Source organism: Camellia sinensis, chromosome 15, assembly GCF_055761805.1.
Source record: "Camellia sinensis isolate YWXY chromosome 15, ASM5576180v1, whole genome shotgun sequence".
NCBI classification, from domain to species: domain Eukaryota; kingdom Viridiplantae; phylum Streptophyta; class Magnoliopsida; order Ericales; family Theaceae; genus Camellia; species Camellia sinensis.
In genome coordinates, this window is record NC_138975.1 from 26,247,288 (window position 1) to 26,261,353 (window position 14,066).

Consider the following 14,066-nt stretch of genomic DNA (forward strand, 5'->3'; position numbering starts at 1 on the left):
CGATGAGTAAGTGACTGTACAAACACCTAATGTCAACATTCACATTCCATAATTGTCAATATTCACCACTGTGCTTATTTATTTGATTTATTCAAAACTGTGCAATGTTAATATTCACAGTGGTTTGTTTAAAATGCACAGGTTGCTTATGTAGAAAGGAGACTCAAAGTCTACACATGTATATTTTGATGACATTGTCAACCTTATCAAGGAGGAATCAATACACAGCAATGTATGCCATTACGAAGATGATTCACTCTTCATGCATATATGCACAGAGAAACACATCCACAACCACAGACACACATTGTTCACCCACCACAATAATATAATATGACCCTATGTTTGTGCAGCTCATAGATGCATATGCCGAACTATTACATGAACAACAAGAGGTGGTCAACCTAACTTCAGATAAAGCGTTATTCATCTTCACGAGCACGTGTTTGGTAAAATCTATCATTCTATTTTTTCTAATGTAAATGTGAAACTTCACAGTCCATTAATTATTTGTCCAATGTGTATAGAAAGTGATACGAGAGTACCATCCTCACAAAAGAAGTAAACGCATTGATGCACATGTCGAAAACTACCAAGGAGAGAGATAACTACTATTCCCATTGCACCATGACTTCCACTGGACGATAATTATGTATGATGCTAAAGACAATTTGTGGAGGCATTACAACTCATTGCGCCCAAGGACAGGCATACATGACCCGTATATCGACCAAGCACAGGAAATTATAAGTGGCTCTTTTTGTAGTACACAAATATGACTTGTTGTCGTGCGTTAAATGAATGTACACACACATATGTTTATTGGTGCCTAATTTGAAATTCCCTACACAGAGGAAGTACATCGAGAACGTTGTGCGCGTTATTGGCGAGTCATCACCGCTATGCACTAAGTTAACAGGCCAATACCCGTCACAACCAATCATATCAATTGATGTCTGTCCTCGGCAGAGCGACGACTCGTAAGCCTCACTACATTTTTTACAAATCCTCCATAACCATTATGCAAACATACATATCAACTGCTAATCAAAACCATTTTGCATTTACAGGGTGGACTGCGGACCTGCAGTATGTTACATCATGTGGGCGCACATATACCATGAAGAAATTGTGGGCAGCCTCACTAGTTCTGAATGGTGTGGAGTACGAGATTTGTTAGTACATAGTTTTTTGAATCATAAGAAATCAGAGCATCATTAAAACCTATAGGTGGGGGGTGTCCACCTATAAACTAACCAACACTCAATATGAATGTTAATATCAATTGCTTTGACATTTTGACACAACAACTGATTGTAAAACAGTGATACAACATCTATTAATGGAAAAAAGCCATCTGTGAATTTTGATCTACCTTTGGTATTGTTATGTTTTACGGATGGGAATGTTCACAGTTATACCACTGATGTAAATGTTCATATTCACTTATGATATTCATACTGCTATGTTGTTATGAGTGTAATTTATGCGATTGTTTGAGCCTGATTATCCTATAATACACATATTTTGTGCATGAATGTACATTTTGTCTACATGACATCATTACGGATCACATACACATGTGTGAATATTCACATTTATTCTTATTTATAACAGTTGTGAATGTTATTCTTCTCTGTCAAATGTGAACATTCACTTATGATATTTATATGCACTAATGTTTTACAGATGTGAATGTTCACAATTGCAACACTGATGTGAATGTTCATATTCACTTATAATATTCATATTGCTATGTTGTGATGAGCATAATTTGTGCGATTGTTTGAACCCTATTGTTCTATAGTACACATATTTTCTACAGGAATGTCTACATGACATCATTACGGATAACATACACATGTGTGAATATTCACATTTGTTCTTATTCATAACAATTATGAATATTATTCTTCTCTGCCAAATATGACCATTCACTTATAATATTCATATGCACTACTGTTTTACAGATATAAATGTTCACAGTTGCACCACTGATGTGAATGTTCATATTCACTTATGATATTCATACTGCTGCGTTGTGATAAGCATAATTTATGCGATTTTTTGAACCCGATTTTTCTGTAATACACATTTTGTGCAGGAATGTACACATTGTTTACATAAACATCATTACAGATGACATACACGTGTGAATATTCACATTTGTTCTTATTCATAACAGTTGTGAATGTTCACATCATGTCAAACTCTATACATATGAAAGTCACATCATAGTTTATATTTATGTCAACATTGACAACACTAATGTAAAAAAGTTCAGCCCATGTGCGACTTTTCACATAATATGTAACGCCCTCAAAATAATAACATTAAACCCATCAGATAAGACACGCATCTTCATATAAACTAACCTCATTCCTTTCATTCATTAGAATTCCAAGACATAAGTATTACATGTTAACATCATAACAAAATGCCCTACGGGCTTACAGCTTTCCAAGTTAACACTTGGTTACAACAAAGAGTTCTAACTCGTTACACATTAAGCCCTTGGCTTGAAATTACATATAATACATCAAAAGTAAAACGACAAAACTATGCCCGCCACTAGCCTCCCAGCTATGTCCTTGGAGGTGGCATGCTTCCTGTACCTGAAAATGATATTCCCATATAGGGTGAGCCACAGCCCAGTAGAAATACACTAAACCAACCATGGACAATGACTAAAACATTAGCAATTGATAGTTGGTCAACACTGATACAATCACATAAATTACATATTTATGTCAACGACTTACAAGTCCCAATTACTCTTCATTTTCCCTTTTTCAACAGATAAGCATGCTAGCTCTATCATCATTTCCACAGATATGTATAAAAACTATATCTCACATTCAGATAAGCATAAAAGCTATATCCACAATCTCAACAGATATGTATATCAACAATATCCACAGATAAGCATACAAGCTGTATCCACACTCTACAACAGATATGTATATCAACAATATCCACAGATAAGCATACAAGCTGTATCCACACTTCACTTCACAAAGATAAGCATATGAGCTCTATCTTCACTTCTCTAGACAAGCATATGAGCTCTGTCTACGGAGTACATCCCCTATCTCCTCCAAATACCTATCCGGTTTAGAGGTACATCCCCTATCTTCCCCTAAACCGCGGAGTACATCCCCTATCTCCTCCTCTACACATAACGTATATAAACACATTGGTTCTATATACAATCACACAATACAAACAATTAATGTATTCTAGCAACTGTCAAGTTCCATAACACATTCCATTGATTAGTTTCAGTTTGCCTAATCAACATACATTGTCTACAACAATCACGACTATCCTCCACCGATAGCCCAAAGCAGTTATTTCTAAAACAGAAAATAAATGCACAAATGGATATTCAATCAACATTTCATTTCCTCATTTCTCACCAATTAATTATCCCAATTAATTAAACAATGTAATTAGGCCATTTTCCATAATTACTATTTCAACCCTTAGGTCCCATTTTCATCAATGATTCAACAATCATTCCATTTTTCTATGCCAAACATGCATCTAGGTTTATTATGAATGAAACCCCAACTTTTGGATAATTGCACAAAAGCCCCAAACTTTCACAAAATTACCACACCAAGCCCAACATCTCAAAATACCAAAATTTAAAGACAAAACCCATAGAGAGGAGTAGGATATCCCTACCTCAAATTCGGAGTCCCAAAGGAGAAGACGACAAAACCCAACGTGCTCCAAAACCCGAGATTTTCAGATTAAAAAGAAGCCCTCGACGATCAACAACCTTTTTGTAAAGGCCAAAGGTGAGTAAATCACTCCTACTAGATCAAAACCTAGAGAGAAGGTAGTATCTAGAGTGAGAGGCTCAACAATGGTGATTTTGGAAAAGTAAGAGAGAGAAGAGAAAGCAAAAAGTGATTTGAAAAGTCACAATTTCGGGACTTAAACCCAGTCTTCCGCTCGAGCGTAAAACACCCCGCTCGAGCGTCCACTCACAGACGTCCGCTCGAGCGGCCAACCTCCCGCTCGAGCGCAGAATGCACTCGCCCAGCACTTTTGCAGAACCAGGACTCCGCTCGAGCTCCCAACCCTACGCTCGAGCTCACAACACTGCACAACAAGATACTGGATGGACGTAATCTACGCTCGAGCGCCAACACCTCCGCTCGAGCGTACAGGCCAAAAATCTGGGCAACTAGTTTTGGTTTCTAAACTCAACCAACCTGTAACAAACCCGCTCAACACATCCTATAACTCAAATACAACGTAAGAAAGGATGTAAACAAGATAATGAACAACTACCAACATCCACGGACACATGTCCGGATCACTATACAACAAGGGTAAATCCGGGATCGCTATAACCTCCCCCCCTTAAAGAATTTCGTCCCCGAAATTAAACACAAGTTTTCAAAAACAAGTTTTCCTCCATTTTAAGCAATGTTATATTTTAACATTCAACAATTCGACCCATTACCGGTCATCCCATCCCTTTAACAAGAGACATATCACAATATGTAAACAACATATGTACTTTCAACATGCATCAACATTATGCACTATCCTTCCAATTTCAACAATATATTCAACAGATATAATGTTACATTCAACTTCCATATGAGGCAAGTTCCAAAACATACTTTCAATAAACCAAACATTCTCAATGTTTCACAACTTAAGACATATATAAAAGCTCTTAAGTTCAACAAAATGTAAAATTCAAATACAAGATTACATATCAATAAACAAGTCCGGATATTTCTCACGGACTTCCAACTCACGTTCCCAAGTGGCTTCCTCCACTCCGTGATGTTTCCACAAGACTTTCACCAAAGGAATGGTCTTGCCACGCAGGACCTGATCCCGCCTATCCAAGACCCGAACCGGTCTCTCCTCATACGAGGCATCCTCATCTACCTCTAAATCGCTCCAATCCAGCACATGTGATGGATCTGGCTCATACTTCCGAAGCATACTCACATGAAACACGTCATGCACCCCGGACAACTGCGGCGGTAAGGCTAACCGATAAGCAACCTCACCTATCCTCTCAAGGATCTCAAAAGGACCAATAAACCGAGGGGACAACTTCCCACTCTTCCCAAACCTCATCAGGCCTCGCCTAGGTGATATCTTCAGAAAGACATGATCACCTACCTCAAACGCCAAAGGCCTCCTCCTACGGTCGGCATAACTCTTTTGTCGACTCTGGGCTGTAACAAGTCTCCTACGGATAAGCTCAACTTTCTCCGTCGTCTCCCTAACCAACTCCGGACCCCACAAAGGTGCATCACCCACCTCGGCCCAACAAACTGGAGACCTACACGGTCGGCCATACAAGGCCTCAAACGGTGCCAAACCGATGCTAGACTGAAAACTGTTGTTGTAGGCAAACTCTACCAAGGGTAAGTGCCTCTCCCACGTCCCACTGAAGTCCAGGACACAACCCCGAAGCATATCCTCGAGGATCTGAATAGTACGCTCGGACTGCCCGTCAGTCTGAGGATGATAAGCCGTACTAAAGGTCAACTTAGTGCCCAAGGCACTCTGCAAACTCTGCCACAACCTAGCAGTAAAACGAGGATCTCTATCTGAGACAATCGTCACTGGGACCCCGTGCAATCTCACTACGTCCCGAATATACAAATCAGCAAGATGATCTACCGAATCTCTCACGCGCATAGGAATAAAGTGCGCCGACTTAGTCAACCGGTCTACAACCACCCAAATAGCATCACTACCCCGCTGAGTCCTCGGAAGATCTACAACGAAGTCCATAGTGACATGCTCCCACTTCCACTCGGCAATAGGCAAGGGTTGCAACAAACCCGCTGGCCTCTGATGCTCGGCCTTCACTTGCTGGCAAGTAAGGCACTTCGATACGAAAACAGCCACATCTCTTTTCATACCCCGCCACCAAAACTGGCGACCCAAATCCTGATACATCTTAGTACCTCCCGGATGCACCGCAAGGCGCGAATGGTGAAACTCTCGGAGTACTTCCTCACGGCAAGCCTCCGGTACAAACAAACGGTCTCGGTATCTCACACTCAGGTCGGGATACACCGTCAGACCCTTCTCAACTTTCCCACTGGAGATCTTCTCTCGGAGGGATTCTACCTCAAGGTCACCTCTCTGTGCCTCTAACACTCTAATCATAAGTGTAGGCTGCGCAACAACAGAAAACAAGGCCGCAGCCTCGACAGATTCGCCCAGTAGCAAATCAAACTCGCCAAGTGCTCCCAACATCACCCATTCCCGGATGGCTATACAAGCTACATCACTAATGGTCTTCCTACTAAGGGCATCGGCCACAACATTGGCCTTTCCCGGATGATAATGCAACTCAAAATCATAATCCTCGATGAACTTCATCCACCTCCTCTGCCTCAGATTCAAGTCTCTCTGTGTAAACAGATACTTCAAACTCTTATGATCCGAGAATACCTCGAACCTCTCACCATAAAGGTAGTGCCTCCAGATTTTCAAGGCAAAGATTACAGCTGCTAACTCTAGGTCATGTGTGGGGTAATTCTTCTCGTGTATTTTCAACTGACGTGAGCCATAAGCTACCACTTTCCCCTCTTGCATCAACACACAACCCAAACCCTCTCGTGAGGCATCACAATAAACCGCATAACCCAACCCTCTCTCCGGAATAATCAACACCGGAGCGGTGGTCAATCTAACTTTCAACTCTTGGAACGACTTTTCACAAGTCTTACTCCACACAAACTTGACTCCCTTCTGAGTCAGCCTAGTCAACGGTGACGCTAACCTGGAGAAATCCTTCACAAACCGACGGTAATACCCAGCTAATCCCAGAAAACTGCGGATCTCAAACACACTCTTAGGCTGTGCCCAATCTTGCACTGCCTCAACCTTGGATGTATCAACAGACACCCCTTCCCCGGATACCACATGGCCTAAGAACTTGACTTCCCCCAGCCAGAACTCACACTTCCCAAACTTGGCATACAGCCTATGGGCTCTAAGTAACTCAAGCACCACTCTCAAGTGTTCCTCGTGCTCCTCCTTAGATGACGAATAGATAAGGATATCGTCCACAAAAACAACCACAAAGCGGTCTAAGAACTCCCGGAAAATCCGGTTCATCAAGTCCATAAAGACTGCCGGTGCATTGGTAAGCCCAAATGGCATCACCAGAAACTCATAATGGCCATACCGCGTACGGAATGCCGTCTTCAGAATATCTTCCTCCCTGACCCTCAACTGATGGTAACCCGATCTCAAGTCTATCTTAGAGAAACAACGGGAACCCTTCAACTGGTCAAACAAATCATCTATACGGGGCATAGGATACTTATTCTTAACCGTAGCCCGATTCAACTTCCGGTAGTCAATACACAATCTCAAGGCACCATCTTTCTTTTTAACAAAGAGGGCCGGTGCTCCCCACGGTGAAACACTAGGGCGAACAAAGCCCTTATCTAGCAATTCCTGGAGCTGAACTTTCAACTCAACCAACTCTGCTGGAGCAAAACGGTAAGGTGCCATAGAAATCGGCGCCGTACCAGGCACTAAATCAATAGAGAACTCTATCTCTCGGTGAGGTGGCAAACTAACAAGATCTTCGGGAAAGACATCCGAATACTCACAAACCACCCTCGGCAATACATGCTGGGTCTCACCACTCTCACCACTCTCAAAGCTAGCAAGTAGACTACTAAGCTCACTTCGCCCTCGCGAATCATACCCCGGTGGCAAAACACTACCAACCCGGTCTCCCAAGAAATGGAACCACTCCCCGCTCAAGGTACACAATGTAACCCTCTGGCGGTAGCAATCAATAACAGCCCGGTATGACGATAACCAGTCCATACCCAAAATAACATCAAAACCCTTCATGGGCATGACAACAAACGGAAAAGGAAGCCTATAGTCGGCGACCTCTATATCACATCCTCTAACACCCTGTTTCAGAATCAACTCACCACCCAAAGGTGATACCACACAAATAGGAGATGCTAACTGTGCTAACTCCAATTCCAAAACAGATGCAAATGCAGCAGATACAAAAGAATGAGATGCACCCGTGTCTATCAACACATTAGCAACTGAGTTGCAAAACAGAAAAGTACCTCTCACTACTGATGGAGCCGGTACTAAATCCTGCGCGGTAACAGCATACACGCGCCCCGTAGGCCCCTGGTCTACCTGCTCACCTCTCGGAGCAAAAGACTGCTGCACAGACTGGGATGACGAAGCTCCCGGATTGGCCCTCGAGGCCTGCACAGACTGAGCTGGCTGAAAACCCTGCGTCTGCCTAGAACCAGACGCTCCCGAAGTGGCACTCAACTGTGGGCAAAACCTCTTCATGTGCCCAGGTTGTCCACACTGATAACAAGTCAAGAGCTGCCCCCTGCCCAAACTCTGACTCGGCGGTCTAGCTGAAGAAGAAGCAGCTTTCTGACTCCCACCCTTCTGCGGGCAAACCGAAACCTTGTGACCCAGCTGGCCACACTTGTAACAAGTGAATTCTCCCTGACTGCCTCTCCCCGAGCCTACACTAGGCACTGGAAAGGTCGATCTAGAGACTGCACCCTGAGACTGCTGAGGGTTATAACCCCTCTGCCTCCTGCCATCACTCTGACTATCCTGGCTCCTCTTGGAGCCTCTCTGACCCTCATCCTCCTCCTGCATCATAAGCTCCATATGAGCTGCAGCATCCACTAGGTGTCTATACTCTCGAATGTAAGACCCACCAATTCTCAACTTGAGGCCCCGCCTCAACTTCCGCTCAAACTCATAACAACGGCGTTCCTCAGACGCCACCAGTTCAGGTGCAAACCTGGACAGACTGGTAAAAGTAGCCTCAAACTCGGCCACTGACAAGCCCTGCTGATTAAGCCGGCTAAACTGATCCCTCAGCTTCTCCCTAGCTGCTGCTGATAAAAACCTCTCCTGAAAAGCATTCACAAACGCCTCCCAAGTACCACCAACACGAGCTTTCTCGTATTTCCACCATTGACCCGCATCTCCCTTCAGTTGGAAAGATGCCAAGGTCACTTTCAGTGCTCCGTCCTCGATGCCAAGCATCTCAAACGTCTTCGTTGTCTGTTCGAGCCATTCATCTGCCTTAAGCGGCTCTTTAGGATCCCCGATAAACTCGTCCGGATTACACCGGAAGAACTCCCTCTTCAAGAAGGAAGGCCCTGTCTCAGCTGCCTGATTCCCAGCTCTAAGAATACCTAAAGCTCCTGCTATCTCTCTGGCCAAGGCACCCATAGCCTGCTGACCTACTGGCTCAGCCACATTGGCCTGCCCAACTCCCTCCTGCACTGCCGGAATCTCACCCTGTAACGGTACTTCCTGCCTCGCAGGTCTACCACGCCTAGCACCTCTTCCTCGTCCTGACATCCTAATAAAGGCAACACAGAACGTTAGCACATTCATAAATGTGCCGAAACTAAACACTCACGTCCTAATGCATGGACAAGTGTAATTCACTCCACATAAGCACATAAACACATAAGCACTTACGAACTTCATTTCCGGATAATAATAGTCCCGAGACGTTACTAGAGTTCCGGTTAGAAACAGCGTTGATCAAGTGCTTTTCCAACAAGACTCCCAGAAACTCAAGGATCCAATCAATATCCCAGAAATTAAATCCCATACCCACATAGTCACATAAGCATGTTAGCATTTAAGCACATAGCATATGATATTACATCTAAGTCTCTACCAAGCGAGACAAACCCATTGTGATACTAAATCACTTCCCACGTACCCAAAGTATTCGAACCCGGTACGCTCTGATACCAAGTTGTAACGCCCTCAAAATAATAACATTAAACCCATCAGATAAGACACGCATCTTCATATAAACTAACCTCATTCCTTTCATTCATTAGAATTCCAAGACATAAGTATTACATGTTAACATCATAACAAAATGCCCTACGGGCTTACAGCTTTCCAAGTTAACACTTGGTTACAACAAAGAGTTCTAACTCGTTACACATTAAGCCCTTGGCTTGAAATTACATATAATACATCAAAAGTAAAACGACAAAACTATGCCCGCCACTAGCCTCCCAGCTATGTCCTTGGAGGTGGCATGCTTCCTGTACCTGAAAATGATATTCCCATATAGGGTGAGCCACAGCCCAGTAGAAATACACTAAACCAACCATGGACAATGACTAAAACATTAGCAATTGATAGTTGGTCAACACTGATACAATCACATAAATTACATATTTATGTCAACGACTTACAAGTCCCAATTACTCTTCATTTTCCCTTTTTCAACAGATAAGCATGCTAGCTCTATCATCATTTCCACAGATATGTATAAAAACTATATCTCACATTCAGATAAGCATAAAAGCTATATCCACAATCTCAACAGATATGTATATCAACAATATCCACAGATAAGCATACAAGCTGTATCCACACTCTACAACAGATATGTATATCAACAATATCCACAGATAAGCATACAAGCTGTATCCACACTTCACTTCACAAAGATAAGCATATGAGCTCTATCTTCACTTCTCTAGACAAGCATATGAGCTCTGTCTACGGAGTACATCCCCTATCTCCTCCAAATACCTATCCGGTTTAGAGGTACATCCCCTATCTTCCCCTAAACCGCGGAGTACATCCCCTATCTCCTCCTCTACACATAACGTATATAAACACATTGGTTCTATATACAATCACACAATACAAACAATTAATGTATTCTAGCAACTGTCAAGTTCCATAACACATTCCATTGATTAGTTTCAGTTTGCCTAATCAACATACATTGTCTACAACAATCACGACTATCCTCCACCGATAGCCCAAAGCAGTTATTTCTAAAACAGAAAATAAATGCACAAATGGATATTCAATCAACATTTCATTTCCTCATTTCTCACCAATTAATTATCCCAATTAATTAAACAATGTAATTAGGCCATTTTCCATAATTACTATTTCAACCCTTAGGTCCCATTTTCATCAATGATTCAACAATCATTCCATTTTTCTATGCCAAACATGCATCTAGGTTTATTATGAATGAAACCCCAACTTTTGGATAATTGCACAAAAGCCCCAAACTTTCACAAAATTACCACACCAAGCCCAACATCTCAAAATACCAAAATTTAAAGACAAAACCCATAGAGAGGAGTAGGATATCCCTACCTCAAATTCGGAGTCCCAAAGGAGAAGACGACAAAACCCAACGTGCTCCAAAACCCGAGATTTTCAGATTAAAAAGAAGCCCTCGACGATCAACAACCTTTTTGTAAAGGCCAAAGGTGAGTAAATCACTCCTACTAGATCAAAACCTAGAGAGAAGGTAGTATCTAGAGTGAGAGGCTCAACAATGGTGATTTTGGAAAAGTAAGAGAGAGAAGAGAAAGCAAAAAGTGATTTGAAAAGTCACAATTTCGGGACTTAAACCCAGTCTTCCGCTCGAGCGTAAAACACCCCGCTCGAGCGTCCACTCACAGACGTCCGCTCGAGCGGCCAACCTCCCGCTCGAGCGCAGAATGCACTCGCCCAGCACTTTTGCAGAACCAGGACTCCGCTCGAGCTCCCAACCCTACGCTCGAGCTCACAACACTGCACAACAAGATACTGGATGGACGTAATCTACGCTCGAGCGCCAACACCTCCGCTCGAGCGTACAGGCCAAAAATCTGGGCAACTAGTTTTGGTTTCTAAACTCAACCAACCTGTAACAAACCCGCTCAACACATCCTATAACTCAAATACAACGTAAGAAAGGATGTAAACAAGATAATGAACAACTACCAACATCCACGGACACATGTCCGGATCACTATACAACAAGGGTAAATCCGGGATCGCTATATAATATGATTCTTTTACGAAAGTGTGAATGTCCACATCATGTATTCATCATTAAAACTTTAACGAAATATCAGTTTCGTGCCCAAAAAGAAAAAGAAAAAACACAAATCAAATACTAAGTTTGCCAAACCATTATTCTGCTTGCCAACACAACGTAATCTTATCGCAATACAATGTTTGCCAACACAACACAATCTTATTTGAAAAATCAATATAAGAATCCAATGTAAAACAGAATGTTGAAATGAAAAATGTACATCCTATATCGGCTCCTTGCATGATTTTCGATTATGGCTTCCCAACTTATCACATCTCCCGCACCTTATTTGCTTCAGTTTCTCACCCCTTGATGGGATTCTAGTCTTTTTCGGCCTTCCAGGTGGTCTTTTCACAGTTGGCGGGTATATAGTGAAGTCCGTGGGATCAAAATACGGCTTTTCCACTAATGGTATAGGGAATATGGCACCCGAATAGGTTGCACGATATGTCTCTACATGAAAGTAATGTTCCACACAATCATTGAGATTGTAGCGGCTCTTCTGAATAGCAATCACAGCATGGTCACATGGAAATCCATTGATTTGCCATTTAAAGCAAGAACATGTACGCCTTGTAATATTAACTGTAACAAATGGTATCGAATGAACTTCAAACACATCCTCATTGGATTTGCCAACTTGCCAAGACCTGCTGTCGTTGAACAAATCCATAAGCATTGTTTCGAATGTAGGACAAATAAGCTCATTCCATTTGTTTGCTTGGTCACGCCGTGCAGATATTTGCCGCATCAACTATGTACGAATTGTGTCCACCATTTGAGTAATAAGAAGATTGCGTGCTTCTTTAATCCAATTATTAAATGACTCCGCCGCATTGGATGTCATCTCCCCATGCCCTTGCACAACATCACAAATATTGTACAATACGAAATTTAATTTCTTTGAAATTGAATATGAAATTTCACATTGCTACAAAACATAACTGAAAATTCACATCGCTACCATTCTAAACTTGACAAATGGAATACATTAGGAAACTACTATTACCTAAAGTATGAATTTGCCCAGTGCTCAGATGCCAAGTCCTTGAAAAAATTATGTGCTCGTTGCTTACCCTCCTCTTTTAATTTCGCAAGTTTTTCATGGAACTCTACCACAGTTGGCTCGTAAGTACAGTCACCCAAACTACTAACTAGGTGATCGCTAAATCCATTATCAATTCCTTTCATCCGGTCTCTTAAATTGCTCTTCAAGTGTCGTCAGCAATAACCGTAGTGAGGCGATGGGAACACCTTTGGCATAGCTTCTAACAGACCAAGACTACAATCCAAAATAAAAGTAATCTGGAGCTTACCATCAACAATCTTCCTAAGTTCATGCAAGAACCACGACCAATTGGTCGTGGTCTCTGAATCAACAATCGCAAATACAACAAGAAATAGACCTACAAACACAACACCATTAAACAACTGTTCACAATATTCCAAAGTGAATAGAAAACAATATAAAGGAAACAGGTCATGTGGATGTTTATATCTACATTGCCCTGTTACTATTATTGTTTTTGAATTTGGGTTCGTAAACATTAATGATGTGAACGTTTCACATTAATGTCCATTAATGGATAAACTCACATTAGTAGACACTGATGTGAACATTCACATCAGTGTATACTAATGTGAATGCTCACAATACTATTAATTTCTCAATCACTCATATTATGTTGTTGTTCACATCAATTTATATTGATGTAAACATTGACACCAGTGTAAATGTGGAACACATTGTGTAACCGTATATCATATGTCCACACTATGCCGCTCAATGTGAATATTTACATGAATAGACAGCTAAAAAAAATACTAACCATTGTTTCCATCTTTCGTCGTTGCCGCAAGTAGATAACCTTTGTACTTTTCTTTGAGGAATGTTCCATCTAGGACTAATAAAGGCAGACAAGAATTGAACCCAGACATACACGCAGCGAATGATACAAACAAACGACAAAACTGTTGACTACTCACATCATAGTCAATATTGACATAACTCCCCGGATTGTAACGCATCACAGCATCCGAATGCCACCACAACTGGTCAAAGGATAATGGGTGATCTCCATGAATAATAGCCTTTGCTTTCTCCACGCCTAACCATACCACGTGGTAACTCACATCTAGCCCATAATCTCTCTTCAAAATAGTCACCATCTCACACGGC

The 14,066-nt window shown here is 41.9% G+C and overlaps 2 protein-coding genes across 2 annotated transcripts; both read right to left on the reverse strand.

The window, feature by feature from the left end:
* Positions 1-12,110: 12,110 nt before the first annotated feature.
* On the reverse strand, positions 12,111-12,566 carry LOC145812869 (uncharacterized). Its single transcript, XM_082908095.1, has one exon. The coding sequence runs from the start codon at positions 12,564-12,566 to the stop codon at positions 12,111-12,113; it is 456 nt and encodes a 151-aa protein (XP_082764221.1).
* A 75-nt stretch (positions 12,567-12,641) lies between these two features.
* On the reverse strand, positions 12,642-14,056 carry LOC145812870 (uncharacterized). The gene is made up of 3 exons (XM_082908096.1): positions 13,717-14,056; positions 13,204-13,293; positions 12,642-12,745 (listed from the first exon to the last, which is right to left on the reverse strand). Exons 1-3 carry the CDS (start codon positions 14,054-14,056, stop codon positions 12,642-12,644), a joined length of 534 nt encoding a protein of 177 aa, XP_082764222.1.
* Between the last annotated feature and the right edge of the window lie 10 nt (positions 14,057-14,066).

Coding starts and splice junctions, on each gene's coding strand:
- LOC145812870 (XM_082908096.1), bottom strand. CDS start 14,056: ATGGTGACTATTTTGAAGAGAGATTATGGGCTAGATGTGAGTTACCAC. Junction 13,294..13,716: donor GACGAAAGATGGAAACAATG/GTTAGTATTTTT, acceptor TTGTGTTTGTAG/GTCTATTTCTTGTTGTATTT. Junction 12,746..13,203: donor ACTTAGGAAGATTGTTGATG/GTAAGCTCCAGA, acceptor ATGTTGTGCAAG/GGCATGGGGAGATGACATCC.
- LOC145812869 (XM_082908095.1), bottom strand. CDS start 12,566: ATGCTTATGGATTTGTTCAACGACAGCAGGTCTTGGCAAGTTGGCAAA.